General features: G+C 45.5%; 1 protein-coding gene across 1 annotated transcript in view; it reads right to left on the bottom strand.

The window, feature by feature from the left end:
• Nucleotides 1–774, bottom strand: part of dstyk (dual serine/threonine and tyrosine protein kinase) — a 52080-nt gene extending 51306 nt beyond the window's left edge. Inside the window, exon 1 of the mRNA XM_055654879.1 lies at nucleotides 441–774. Within this exon, the coding sequence (XP_055510854.1) occupies nucleotides 441–714 (274 nt within the window). The 5' untranslated portion in view covers nucleotides 715–774. The remainder of the gene's footprint in view (nucleotides 1–440) is intronic.
• Nucleotides 775–14452: the final 13678 nt, after the last annotated feature.

Here is a 14452-nt window from a genome sequence, read left to right as displayed (position 1 = left end):
CCTCAACCAACCTTCCCCAGCCCACCGCCGACCCACACATCCCACCTCCACAATTTAGCCCACCATCGACCCCCACATCCCATATCCTCACGACCATCTACTCTCAACACCCCCCACCCAAATCTCCTCTCATCACACAGCGAGACGTACCACCCAACCCCACCAACTTCCATCACATCGGATACCACCCCCTACTCTCCAACCCAAGTCCCACTGCCTACCTGCCACCTCCAAACTACATGCCTCATCTCCCCTCCCCACATCCCACCCACTACAATGGTCTACCACCTCCTCCCTCACCTCAATCCCCAATTTCGCCAACCCACCCTGCCACCTCTGTCCACCCACCCTGCCACCTCTGTCCGTCACCCACCCCACCTCTCCACACCCCCACCCCACCTCATCTCCCCTTTCTCCCCCTCCCCGCCCCACCCCCTCACCTTCCAGCAAGCTGATGCCGATGTCGGCGGCTTCCTCGGCGGGCTCGCTGTCCTGTACAGCCGGCTCGGCACACGGCGGCCCCGGGCTGAAGCAGTGCGGCTGCCGCAGCTCCTTGAAGTATTTCTTGGTCTCCCGCAGGTTCTGCCGGAGATGCGAGGAGTGTTTGCTGCAGCTGCCCAGCGTGCGGAGCAGCTCCCGGGCCGAGGGAGTCAGGCAGCGCCCTCCTCCTTCTCCTCCTCTGCCGCCGCCGCCGCCACCCGCCGCCGCATCCATCGGGCCGCGCTGGGCTTGGCTGGGGCTGTGGCTGGGGCTGGGCCCGGCCGCAGCGACTCTCGCCTCCGCCCGGCGCCGCCCCTCCCCCTCCCTCGCCCGGGCGACACCCCCCCCCCCCCCCCCCCCGGGTAACGCCGCCCGCCGCCCCATGGGTAATGTAGTCCCGATCCGCGCAGCCTCCCGTCTAATATAACGCAGCACGGCCTGCTGGGAAATGTAGGCTTCGCCAGGCCTCCTGGGTAATGTAGTCCAAAACTGCCACATGACCCTCTGGGAAATGTAGGTGGAATTATGCCCCCCTGGGCAATGTAGTCCACACCAAAGATACCAGAGGAGCTCAGGATTCTCCAGCATTTGCAGTTCCCTCTTAAATACCAGAGGAGCTCCTCTAGTATGTTGGTTACACAAAAAAGCTGGAGAAACTCAGCGGGTGCAGCAGCATCTATGGAGCGAAGGAAATAGGCAACGTTTCGGGCCGAAACCCTTCTTCAGACTGATCGGGGGCGGGGGTGGGTGGGGACAAGAAAGGGAAAAGGAGGAGTAGCCAGAAGGCTGGGGGGTGGGAGGAGACAGCAGGGGGGCTGAGGAAGGGGAGGAGACAGCAAGGACTAACAAAATTGGGAGAATTCGATGTTCATGCCCCCAGGATGCAGACTCCCCAAACGGAATATGAGGTGCTGTTCCTTGTCATACAGTTGGAGGGCAGGAGGGCTCCTCTAGTATGTTGTTCAAGAAGGAACTGCAGATGCTGGAAAATAGAAGGTACACAAAAATGCTGGGGAAACTCAGCGGGTGCAGCAGCATCTATGGCCCGAAACGTTACCTATTTCCTTCGCTCCATAGATGCTGCTGCACCCGCTGAGTTTCTCCAGCATTGTTGTGGAGCTCCTCTAGTATCTTTGGTCCGCACGCTCCTCCTTCGAAAGTGTCGGTAGGACCTGCAGATGCTGGCATTGCTCCCTCAGTGCAATAATATTGCCAAGAATCAAGAGTGTTTTATTGTCAAATGTCCCAAAACTGAACAAATGTAATTCTTACTTGCAGCAGAACAACAGTTGGATATATTGCTTTATCCCTGGCTTTACAATATAACTATATATATACACAAAATAACAACATACATATACACACATATAAATATAGTTTTATATATGTAACTATTTAATAACTATATACAGTTATACCATATAGTTATATATATACTTTACAATATGGTGTCATGGGTGTATAGTTATATATGTGTATATGTGTATATATATATATATATATATATATATATATATATATATATATATATATACACATATATATAACTATACAACCCATGACACCATATTGTAAAGTTTTTTTAACGTGTGTATGTACATGTATGTGTGTGTATATATATATATATACCATATATTTTTATAAAATATATATAAACCATATAAATGAATGAATGGTTGAGTAGACTTGGGTGGGCCAAATGATTTAAATCTGCTCCTATAGCTTACAAACATAAATATAACAGTATATATCTAGGCCCATCAACTTACCAAGTCTACACCAACACACTCACAGGCTAGGGACATTTTACATTTATACCAAGCCAATTAACCCACAAACCTGTACGTCTCTGGAGTGTGAGAGAAAACTGGAGCTTCCCGGAGAAAACCCATGCAAGTCACGGGTAGAGCATAGCCAAGATCGAACGTGGGTCTCCAGAGATGCTGCCTGACCCACTGAGTTACTCCAGCATTTTGTATCTATATTTGGCTGAGCTCCGTTCTTAGGAGAGGGATATTGAGTTTCAAAGTGCCTGTCATTTTAACTCTCCATCCCAACCTAGCTCTGACCTATCTTCCTGCAACAGAAAGCTGAGCCACAGCACCTTACTTTTCAAATGGGCACACTGCAGCATTGCAGAGTCAATGCATGTTTTTGGTGACTATTTCAGCTGACCAAATGTGCAGGAAGGAAGTGCAGATGATGCTTTAAACCGAACATAGGACACAAAATGCAGGAGTACCTCAGCGGGACAGGCCTTCTCTCCAGAGATGCTGCCTGTCCCGCTGAGTTACTCCAGCATTTTGTGTCTATCTTTCAGCTGACCAGCCTAAAGAAAGGTCTTGACCTGCAACATCACCTAGTCCTTCTTTCCCGAGATGCTGTCTGACCGACATTATACATTAAAGGGAAGTATATACAAGCCTTGTTAAGGAATACGAAGGAGGGTCTCGACCCGAAACGTCACCCATTCCTGCTATCCAGAGATGCTGCCTGCCCCGCTGAGTTAATACAGATTTTTGTGTCTATCTTCGGTATAAACCAGAATCTGCGGTTCCTTCCTACACATTTTGTCTGCTCCACTCCGAAATCTCCTCAAGACATGCCTACTTTGAAGAAGTTCTCCTCCTCTCTCCGACGAGAGTTCTGCAACATCCTCTCTCGCTGCACCCCTTCTGTGATCCCTCCTGCTCTCTGGGTTTACTACCACGCTTGATCTCAGACTCGAGTCTGAAGAAGGGTCTTGACCAGAAACGTCACCTATTCCTTTTCTCCAGAGGTGCTGCCTGACCCACTGAGTTACTCCAGCTTCTTGTGTCTACCTTCAGTCTATTCTTTCTGCAGTCTATTCTTTCATGATCATTGAGGGTCACCTTTAACTACCTGTGTAGGAAAGAACTGCAGATGCTGGTTTGAATCGATGGTAGACACAAAATGCTGGAGTAACTCAGCGGGACAGGCAGCATCTCTGGAGAAAAGGGCTGTCCCGCTGAGTTACTCCAGCATTTTGTGTCTACCTTTACCTACCTTCCAGATCTCAGACTTGAACAACATCTCAAAGAAGCTCAACGTAAGATTCAAAGATCGAGACCTTATCTTTCTCCTATGCACCCTACAATCCCCTCACCTGAACAACGGAAGTTTGAATAAACTTTGTGAAAGGTCATTGATCTAAAAAATTGTTTCTTTTTACTTATCGTGCTGGATTTGCGGAGTATTCCCAGAAAATTTTATTTTTATTTCATGCATTGCTTCTGTGTTTGTTAGATATTAGCAGCATTTACAGGATTTGCATGCGTCCAGCTAATTCTAAAGAGATAAACATTCTTTTCTTGCACACTGTCAAGGATGATCTTTCAAAATACTGGAAAAATATTGTGTAGGTCTGCTGATAACAATGAAGTTACTGTATGTTCTAGTCAAAGGAACGACAGTAGTGAATTGAATTATTCCCATTGATTTTCTTTTTTAAGTTTTAATGTTTTAATTACATTTTTAGATGTTTTCATATTTTGGGTACTTAATTCTTCAATCTTGAAAATGTTGAGGAGTTTTGGTGCAAAGCATAATGCGGAAGTGTGTCTGGAGGCAGCAGGACTGGTAGTCAGAGGGCAATATTTTAGAATATTGAAGTAAGAATGCAAGGGGAGAGATCAGGACATTTTTCACTGAATGATTTATGATCCAGAAAGCACATTCTGGCTGGTTTAAAAAAAAAATCTGACTCAGTAAAAGTTTGAAAGGTAAAGGGTGAAAACTTGAAAAGAGAACATTTTGAAAGCCTTTCAGAAAAGGCCAGTGGGAAATGGGACTACTTTGGTTTAAAGCATTTCCATGGCACATGGTTGGGTTACCAGATTCACAAATCCAAAGGCTGGACTAGCAATTCAGTAAATGGAGTTCAAACCTAACTGAAGTGATATTGAAAATTAAATTTAATTAAGGAAATTAACAGATTCTGGAATTTTAAAAATAAATGACTTCTGCAATGCTGACAAATACTCCTGGGGAAAAAAATCTGTTTATTTTTAGAGATACAGCATGGAAACAGGCCCTTCAGCCCACTGAGTCAGCACTGGCCAGCGATCCCCATTCACTAGTTCTATCGTATAGACGAGGGACAATTTACAGAAGCCTGAAAGTCTTTGGAACCTGGGAGGAAACCGGAGCAACTAGAGAAAACCCACGTGGTCACACGAAGAACATACAAACTCCGTACTGACAGTACCCGTAGTCACAATCAAATCCGTGTCACTGTCGCTGTGAGACAGCAACTCTACTGGTGCACCACTGTGCCACCCTAATGTCCTGATGTATTTTCAGGAGGGGATTCTATTGACACAACGCCGAGTGGCCAATATGTAACTTCAATTCTATAGAGTGGCACAACTGGTAGAACTGTTGCCTCAATGTCAGCGACCCAAGTTCGATCCTGACCTCAGGTATTATATGTGTGGAATTTACACATTTATTTGCTCAGGTTTATCCCACATCACAAAGACGTGTGTTTTTGCATGATAATTGGCCTGTGTAAATTGCCCCTAATTTTGAAGGGAGTGGATGCGTAAGTGTGATAGCATAAAACTAGTGTGAATCTTATGATTAATGGTCAGCATGCACTTAGAGGGTTGAAGAGCCTGTTTCCAGGTGTATTTGAAAACTCATTTACAGTCATGTGGTCAACTCTTACATGTGTTACATAATGGTCTCGGTTATCCACCAAATGAAGGGCAAGGATGTGGGAACAAATGCTATTCTTGACAATTATTATGGAAAACAAACAATTGCCCTAACACAACAATCTGAATTCCCTCCATCCATGCAAAAGGACTTTAAAGTTGTGACGCAAGGAACTGCAGATGCTGGTTTACAAAAAGACACAAACTGCTGGAGTAACTCAGCGGATCATTCAGCATGTGTAGGAAAGAACTGCAGATGTTAGTTTAAATCGAAGATGGACACAAAATACTGGAGTAACTCAGCAGGACAGGCAGCATCTCTGGAGAGAAATAATGGGTGATGTTGCGGGTCCAGACCCTTCTTCAGACTCAATTCAGTCTGAAGAAGGGTCTCAACTGGAAACTTCACCCATTCTTTCTCTCCATTGATGCCGCCTCTGCTGCTGAGTTACTCCAGCATTTTGGATCATTCAGCATCACTGGAGAACATGAATGGATGATGTTTTGGGTTGGGACCTTTCTTCAGACTGATTGTGGTGGTGGAAAGAGAAAGCTGAAAGACAGGTGAGAGCAGGACAAAGTCTGACAAATGATAGGTGGATACAGGTGAGAGGGGTGTTGACAAGCACATGTGAGAAGAGTTTCAAAATATGAAGCTTATCTGGCTGGATTTAATGTTTGCAGGGAAGAATTGATGGGACCACGAATGACTGAGCACGTGATAATCCCAGAGCCCCTCACAATAAATGTAATTTAACATCCATTTATCAAGAAACAATAGTTCTGAAAATGGCATTTCAGCTCCCTCACAGTTGAGGAAAGCAAATAAATTAATCTTGGGACTGAGTGAATGGGAGCTCCATGGATTTTGTTTCAAAGTATAATTACAAGGGATGAGAGGTTGAAGCAAATTAATTATCGAACACGTTCATTTTTTTGCTGAGTTCTTAAAAACTGAACAAATCCAATTAATAATGGATTCTTCAGGTCAGGAGCCAGAGGGAAACGATATTCCTTTGTAAGGCATCTTTTGACATTTAAAACCATCATTTGAAACAGGGTCCTCCTCCATTGCCAGAGTGAGACCACATGCAAACTGGAGAAACAGCACCTCATATTCCGCTTGGGTAGCTGCGGTCGTGGCGGCACGGTGGCGCAGCGGTAGAGATGCTGCCTTACAGCGCCAGAGTCCCGGGTTCGATCCTGTCTACGGGTGCTGTCTGCACAGAGTTTGTATGTTCTCCCTGTGACCACGTGGATTTTCTCCGGGAGCTCCGGTTTTCTCCCACACTCCAAAGACGTACAGGTATATAGGTTAATTGGCTTTGGTAACATTGTAAAATTGTAAATCGTCCTTTGTGTGTAGTATAGTGCGGGTGTACATGGTAATCGCAGGTAGGCCGAAGGGCCTGTTTCCGCGCTGCATCTCTAAAAGTCTTTTAAAAGAAGCTTATAATTCAACAGTATGAACATTGAATTCTCCAATTTTAGTTAACCAACCAACAACCTCCCTGCCTCCCTACAAACCGTACTCCCCTTCCCCACTTCCTTGTGCCCCCACCTTAATGCGCAACTTCTTCTCCCACGAATCCACCCTCTTCCCCTTCCACCTACACCCCTTCTTCTGGTGCAACGACTCTCCTTATCTCACACCGTTCAGCCAATGAGACACCCCCTCGCCAGTATCCACCTCTCACTTGTCTATCAAACTTGAATTTGGACAGCACCTCCATTTTGGTGCAATATCCCATCCACTTAATAAAAGTGTTATTAAACAGAATTTGACACTTGTCTGGCTTTGTCCTGCCCCCACCTCTCTTCCAGCTTTATCTCCCCTACTACAATTAATCAGAAGAAGGGTCTTGATCCAAATGGTTAGCTATCCATGTCCTCCAGAGATGCTGCCTAACCCCCAGAGTTACTCCAGCACTTTCTGTAGTTTTTAGGGTCAAAGAATCTCCAATTGAAGTAAAGACGTCCTTAAATAATAAAAACAACTTGAATTTGGACAGCACCTCCATTTTGGTGCAATATCCTTTCATCTTCTTGCAACCATATAAAAGGTACAGAGACTTAGGTTTAACAGGTTAGTGAAAGAGGCAAATTTTAAGAAAGGCTTGAGAGTCAAGAGTGTTTTATTGTCATAAGTTCTGAAACAAAATAATGAAATACTTGCAGCAGCACAACAGATATGTCAACGTTTTACTCTGTAAAACCTATAATAAACAAATAAACAGAGAAAATATTTCTGGTTGATAACTTTTCCACACCCATGTACCATTGATTTATTTCCAAGTAGAAATATGCACAAGACCTACGTGTCTCTCTCTTCATGACCTCCTGTTAGATTTGCTATAAAAATGTAGCTATATGGATTCATGGCAAAAGTTCCCAAAGCAATATTCAGAGAATAGGACAATTCCTCCCGTGTCTTTACCAGTATTTATACCTGAATCGAACTCATGCTGAGTTTCCGTTTGTATCACTCGTTATCACCTTCCCCACAGCCAACAATGGATCATTGTGGGCTCCACCTTTACTTGATCCACCGTTGCTTTTTGCAAATCTTTCATTCATTTCTTCTGTGTACCTTTCATACCTCTCGTTTCTCCCCTCCCCTGACTCTCAGTCTGAAGAAGGGTCTCGACCTGAAGAGTCACTTGTTCCTTTTCTCCAAAAATGCTGCCTGACCTGCTGAGTTACTCCAGCTTTCTGTGTCTTCCGTCAATAAAATAAATGGTTTCAGTTCCCTTTCTCGTTGCTGGGTGAGTGTGGACACTTTCATTGTTTTACTTTCATTGTTCCCTAAAGCAATGACTGAATTCTTCAATAAAAACGTAATTGCAGTAAAACAAGCAAGTTTTAAATGTTTTTTTAAATGTCAATCGTCATTTTCCATTCCACAAGATAACCAAGTGCAAATCTTGAAATAAAATCAATCTGAAGCAGTGGTCCTGACCCGAAACATCGTCTGTCCATTCCCTCCACAGATGTTGCCTGCCTGGCCCGCTGAGTTCCTCCAACACTTTGTTTTCTCTCTCTCAAAATTCCAGCATCTGCAGTTCCTTGTGTCTACAAATCCTGGAATGATAGTTTGCACAAGGGAATTCAATATTGCCCTGTCAATGGCAATTCCGTCGGTCGACAGGACCGGGAACCCACTCAAAGGCTCGTCGGAGCCCGCCCAAAGGCTAGTTGGTCGGCGGGTCCAGAATGGAGCTGGAGACGTCAGATGCGAGGAGCAAGGGCTGGTAGAAGGGTGAACCTGGATAATGTCTCCAGCACCTTTAAGGTCGGCTGCAGGAGGCGCCCCCAGGACACATTACTGGGCGAGGAGAGGAGAGGAACGTCGGTCCGTGGAAACGTCTCCAGTACATCGGACGCGTGGACCGACCGGACTTTGAATGGACTTTGGCAAAAATGGCAGCGCCTGCACGGGTAAACTATGCAAAAAGTATTTCACTGTGGAGTTGCATGTGTGACAAATAACGTACCTTTGAACGATTGAACCATTAAATAATCATGAAATTGTCTCAGTTGTCAGAAGTTTGACTGGTTCAACCTATGATTCTCAAAGAAGCAAATTAATAACCATCAGAGAAATGAAATTGTTATCCTTACCTGATCCGATCCAACTTTCAATATCTACAGAGCCATAAGAACATTAGATTGCCGATTATTTCTCAGATGAAAGTAGGAAATGACAAAGCAAATTACAGAGTTTCTACCTATGATTCATACTCCCATTGAATCCCAGATTAGTACAGCATAGAAAGATGTCTTACAGTCCATCGTGTATTTTCTGGCTTTTTCAAAATGTATTCTAAATCATCTCACACCGAACTTCTCCCATAAGTGGAGCTTTTTATTCTTTTTTACAATTTAACAGATTCTGTTTTGACAGTTGGCAGCACCGTGGCACAGCTGCTGGAGCCTGGGTTCGATGCTGACCACAAATGCTGTCTGTGTGGGGTTTGCACGTTCTCCCTGGGTTTCCTCCAGGTGCTCCGGTTTCCTCCCACATTCCTCGGACTTGCGGTTTTGCAGTCTAGAGAAGGACCATTCTCTAGGCTCTCACCCCCTCATCTTCACCATGGACGTCCAGTCACTCTACACCTCCATCCCCCACCAGGATGGCCTCAAAGCCCTCCGGTTCTTCCTCGACCAGAGGACCCCCTCGAACTTACCGCCATGGGTGGCCCTACCAGGAGCATAGCTTCAGACGGCATCGCGCTCAGGATCTCAGGTCCACACAAGCTTCACTCCACGACAAGGTGACAATCCACGGATAAGTCCAAGAGTATATTCGCCCTATACCCAGCCACTGACACTCTCCTCCGCCTAGCGGAGCTGGTCCTTACCCTCAATAACTTCACGTTTGACTCTTCCCATTTCCTCCAAACACAAGGCGTACTTATGGGCACACGCATGTGCCCCAGCTACGCCTGCCTCTTTGTCAGGCACGTCGAACAATCCTTTTTCAATACATATCAGGGCCCCATCCCCGACCTCTACCTCCGTTACATCGACGACTGCTTTGGGGCCACTTCCTGCACCCACACACAACTGACTGACTTCATCCACTTCACCACCAACTTCCATCCGGCACTCAAATACACCTGGACTATTTCCGACACTTCCCTACCGTTCCTTGACCTCACTATCTCCATTGCAGGTGATAGACTCCTGAACGACGTACACTATAAACCCACTGACTCCCATGGCTATCTGGACTACACTTCTTCCCACTCTGCCTCCTGTAAGGACTCCATCCCCTACTCCCAATTCCTCCGCCTACACCGCATCTGCTCCCAGGATGAGGCGTTCCACACCAGGACATCTGAAATGTCCTCATTCTTCAGGGAACGGGGATTCCCCTCCTCCACCATAGATGAGGCTCGCACCAGGGTCTCTTCCATACCCCGCAACACTGCTCTCTCTCCCCATCCCCGCACCAAGGGCAGAGTCCTCACCTTTCACCCCACCAGCCGTCAAATACAGCAAATAATCCTACGTCATTTTCGCCACATCCAACGTGACCCCATCATTCGCCACATCTTCCCATCTCCCCCCATGTCTGCCTTCCGCAAAGACCGCTCCCTCCGCAACTCTCTTGTCAATTCTTCCCTTCCCTCCCGTACCACCCCCTCCCCGGGCACTTTCCGTTGCAACCGCAAGAAATGCAACACCTGTCCCTTAACCTCCCCCCTTGACTCCATTCAAGGACCCAAGCTCCCAAGGTTCCAGTTGAACACAAACATCATTGTTTTGAATCTGTCTTTTATAATGCAAAATCAACAACCCTGGCCCACCATTTTATCCACGTAAATGTCATCCTTCCTGGCCTGAACATATGATAAACTCTTGGCTATATCATCTCCGAAGTTCTATCTTCCAAGAGTTTCTTCTTCTTAGGCCCCCTTCGGTCTTGGCTGACCATGGGTGTCCCCGGGGTGTTATTCCCTATATGGAGGACGCCTGTGCCTGACTTTGTTTAACGTGGGGAGACTGGTGTACAGACAGCCACCCCACGGTCCTTGACAGATCTGGGTCAGGATCCAGTGGCATGGAGTCCACGATGACCTGCAGCCTTCATCCGCCTACCCAGCCGTTGTGACACTCCACTAAGGTCAGCCATCACCCTCTGCCTGACCACCGTTGAGGTCTTGATTGGATTGCTCTTTGTCAGAGACCTCCCCCTCGACCTTACCGCCATGGGTGGCCCTACCAGGAGCATAGCTTCAGATGGCATCGCGCTCAGGATCTCAGGTCCACACAAAGTTTAAATATCACGACAAGGTGACTATCCACGGATAAGTCCAAGAGTAGATTTCCAAAATTGGACACAACATTCCATTTGGGTTTTAATAGGTTTAATTAACATTCTATGATATTTTTTTAATAAAGCACAAGGACTTTATCCTTTACTTTATTAGCCTGTGATCACAAGGAACTACAGATAGCAAAGTTAAACGCAAAGTACTGGATGTAACTCAGCGGGTTAGGGAGCATTACTGGAGAACATGGATAGGAGATGTTTCAGGTTGGGACCCATCTTCAAACTGATTGCAGGGGGGAGCGCGAAAAATAAACTGGAAAAGAGGAAAGGGACCAGACAAATCATGTCCGACCACAGATGACCACAGGTGAGTGGTTTATTATTTTCTTACTGTTTTGTTTTTATTATTTAATTCCTTTATTATTATGATTATATCGCTTTATTAGTCTGCCCTGCTATCAATACAAAATCGCTTCACATAACCTCTTTCACCTTCTTCAAAGTGTACCATTTGCCACTTGTCGATGGCTACCGTTGTGTGTGGCTATATCAGGCTGAGCATAGAGCCAAGGCATGTGGGCACCAAGTGTCACCACCTGCTGAGGTTCTACTTGTCCCTGGTGTTGCGAAAGATGGGCCTGGCGCAGATGCCACGCAATGTGCCAGTCAGCTGGACATTGCCCGCACCATCTGTCACTCGTGGAAAGGTTCAACACCTTTGACCACAAGTCCATCAGGCAGTGGTCAGCAAGGAACGTCCTGCAGGCACTGCAGGGAAGTGACTCCATGGATCCTGTGGCGTGGTTCCCAGAGCAGACTGCCCAGCTTGTCTGGCAAAATGCCTCATCGCCAGAACTCATCAACAAGCACCAAGACCTGGCTTGGCTGGCGGTGAGGGGAGCCCTCCCATTCAGATCCTTCCTGCACCGTCGGAACCTCGCTACCAGCGCACGCTGCCTTCGGGACGGCTGCTATAGAGAGGTAGCTATGCAAATAAGTCCCTGTCACGATTTATTCCAAACAGCTCCATCACAGAGGACTCTGTAATTTACAGACTACTCCCAGGGACACAGTCAGAGATGGACATCGAGTGCTGCTGGAAGGCCATCAATGGTGATAGACGTCCTGTGGTCTGCCCGAGCTTTGTTGACCTCCCAGCAGAGCGAGATGTCTGTCAGGGAATGTTGCTGACTGGCCCACTGCAGACTGCAGGAATACATGCTGAGGGACTCACTGAAGCTTGGTGCAGCCAACGCCATAACTCTCTGGGGGAGGACCACAGTCTAGGGTTCTTCCGCTGCTGGACATTGGGGAGTAGGGTGTGGTGGAGAAACCCCTCAAAATAAGGGAAAGGATTTTACGCCAGTGGGCCACATGAGAAGCAAGGCTGTGGGGTAACATTGTGTGATTTGGGTAAACAGTATTGAATGTATGAACAGCCTCCGAGAATGTCGGACGGATTTTTTGCATGGTTCATGTATTGTATACATTTACGTATATACTTGAATAAAGTTTGTTTTGATTTTTTTTTAAATCTTCACTTATTCTTCCAACCAAATGTGTATCATGTGTAGGAAAGAACTGCAGATGCTGGTTTACACCAAAGATAGACACAAAATGCTGGAGTAACTCAGCGGATCATGCAGCACCTCTGGATAGAAGGAATGGTTTCGGGCCTGAGCAAGGTTCTGGACCTGAAAAGTCGCCCATTCTTTCTCTCCTGAGTTGCTGCCTGTTCCACTGAGTTACTCCAGCATTTTGTGGATCATGTTTTGGATCCACCCTCAATCACATTGTTCAAAGTATCTCATTTTATCTGAAGATCTCTGCTCAATTCCATGCGCATGCAAATGCTCTTGATCTCTCCCTCTCTTTCTCTCTGGAACACACCTCATTCTATCACAAAGCCATCCTCGTCTATTGTCCTACTTTATTCTCCCCCCCTACCCATTCAATGCTGCAACATAAGATCTCTACCGTGGTTTCCAATGCCAACTCATCCCAATGTATCAATTCACAATTTTCTGTAATAAAATTGCTTGTTTCAGCAGGCTGCCTGTATCCTCTTACAGTCTTGTATTTTCATTGTTACTACTCAACATCCGTGTTTCGTTTCATCCGCAAATTTCACCGTTTATCTCTTGCCCTTCCTCCATCTCAACCCCAGCGCTTAAATAGCTCATTATTGAGATTGACGAACGTGGAAAAGGCTTTTATGCATAACATGCTGAACCGAGTGTGAGTAAGTGTGTTCGGGAGAGGAAACGTTTTGTAAATAGGGTGCATCAACGACAAAATACCTCTTGAAAAACACAATTACAAATGAAACGAGCAGCAAAACACTTCAATAAACAACACAGACTCTCAGGGAAAAGCAGTGAGACAGGAAAGCAGATTAAATGCCTAGAATATACAACAAAACTGTGGTCTGACATTCTCCCACCAGCACATAAAATATTCCAACTGAAGATAGACACAAAATTCTGGAGTAACTCAGTGGGACAGGCAGCATTTGCAGTTCCTTCCTACACAATTCAACTGACAGGTTATTTTAATTGTTTCTGTGACTTTATTAGTAAATCCCACAAAATATTAATTTAATTTATCCCCAGTCTATTTAAATAAACCCACTCATGGATATTTCACCCGCTGTGACATTATTAGTGGAAAAATAAACTCATCACTCCCAGCTTCAGATTTGGTCAGATTTGTCGTTTCTGGTCTTACACATTCTTGCTACTTCACTCAGCATTCCATAGTAAATATATTTGTTTGCTTGGCACTATTGATATAGTGGTTTTGTATTTTCACCTCCATTTAATTACTGCATTCTTTAAATAATGAATGTGATTGTAATGATTTCCAAAGCACATACATTAAAGGGAAGTACCGTACATACAAGCCTTGAAAAGGAATACGAAGGAAGGTCTCGACTTGAAACGTCAACCATTCCTGCTATCCAGAGATGCTGTCTGTCCTGTTGAGTTACTCCACCATTTTGTGTCCATCTTCGGTGTAAACCAGCGTCTGCAGTTCCTTCCCACACAGGAATATTCTGCAGCTTTGTTTTGCATGCTATCCAAACAGATCAGATATGCCATACAGAAATACTCTATACAGTACAGAGGGTGCTATCACTGTAGTGGGAGGAATAATGTTTTAGGTTTATTATCGTCACATGTACTGTGGTAGAGTGAAAAGCTATGTTTTGCATACTATCCAAACAGATCGGATATACCATAGCCAAATACAATCAAGTCACTCAATAGATAGATCAAAGGGGAAGATACAGAGTGCAGAATATAGTTCTCAACATTGTAGCACATCATTTCCATAAACAAAGTCCAATGTCCTCAATGGGGTAGTGGTGAATCAGACAGATTTTGGTTATGTAGAGACATTAGGACAATTATTGTTTTTAGTCAGAACATACAAGTGCAAGGAGGGTTTTGATAGAGATGTACACAATTATGAAGGGGTTTGACACAGTGAGCAAAGAGCAGCGGTTCCCAGT

The sequence above is a fragment of the Leucoraja erinacea genome, chromosome 24 (genome assembly GCF_028641065.1).
Source record: "Leucoraja erinacea ecotype New England chromosome 24, Leri_hhj_1, whole genome shotgun sequence".
Lineage (NCBI taxonomy): Eukaryota > Metazoa > Chordata > Chondrichthyes > Rajiformes > Rajidae > Leucoraja > Leucoraja erinaceus.
Note: the sequence above shows the minus strand (reverse complement) of the source record. Positions and strands in the feature narration are given on the sequence as shown.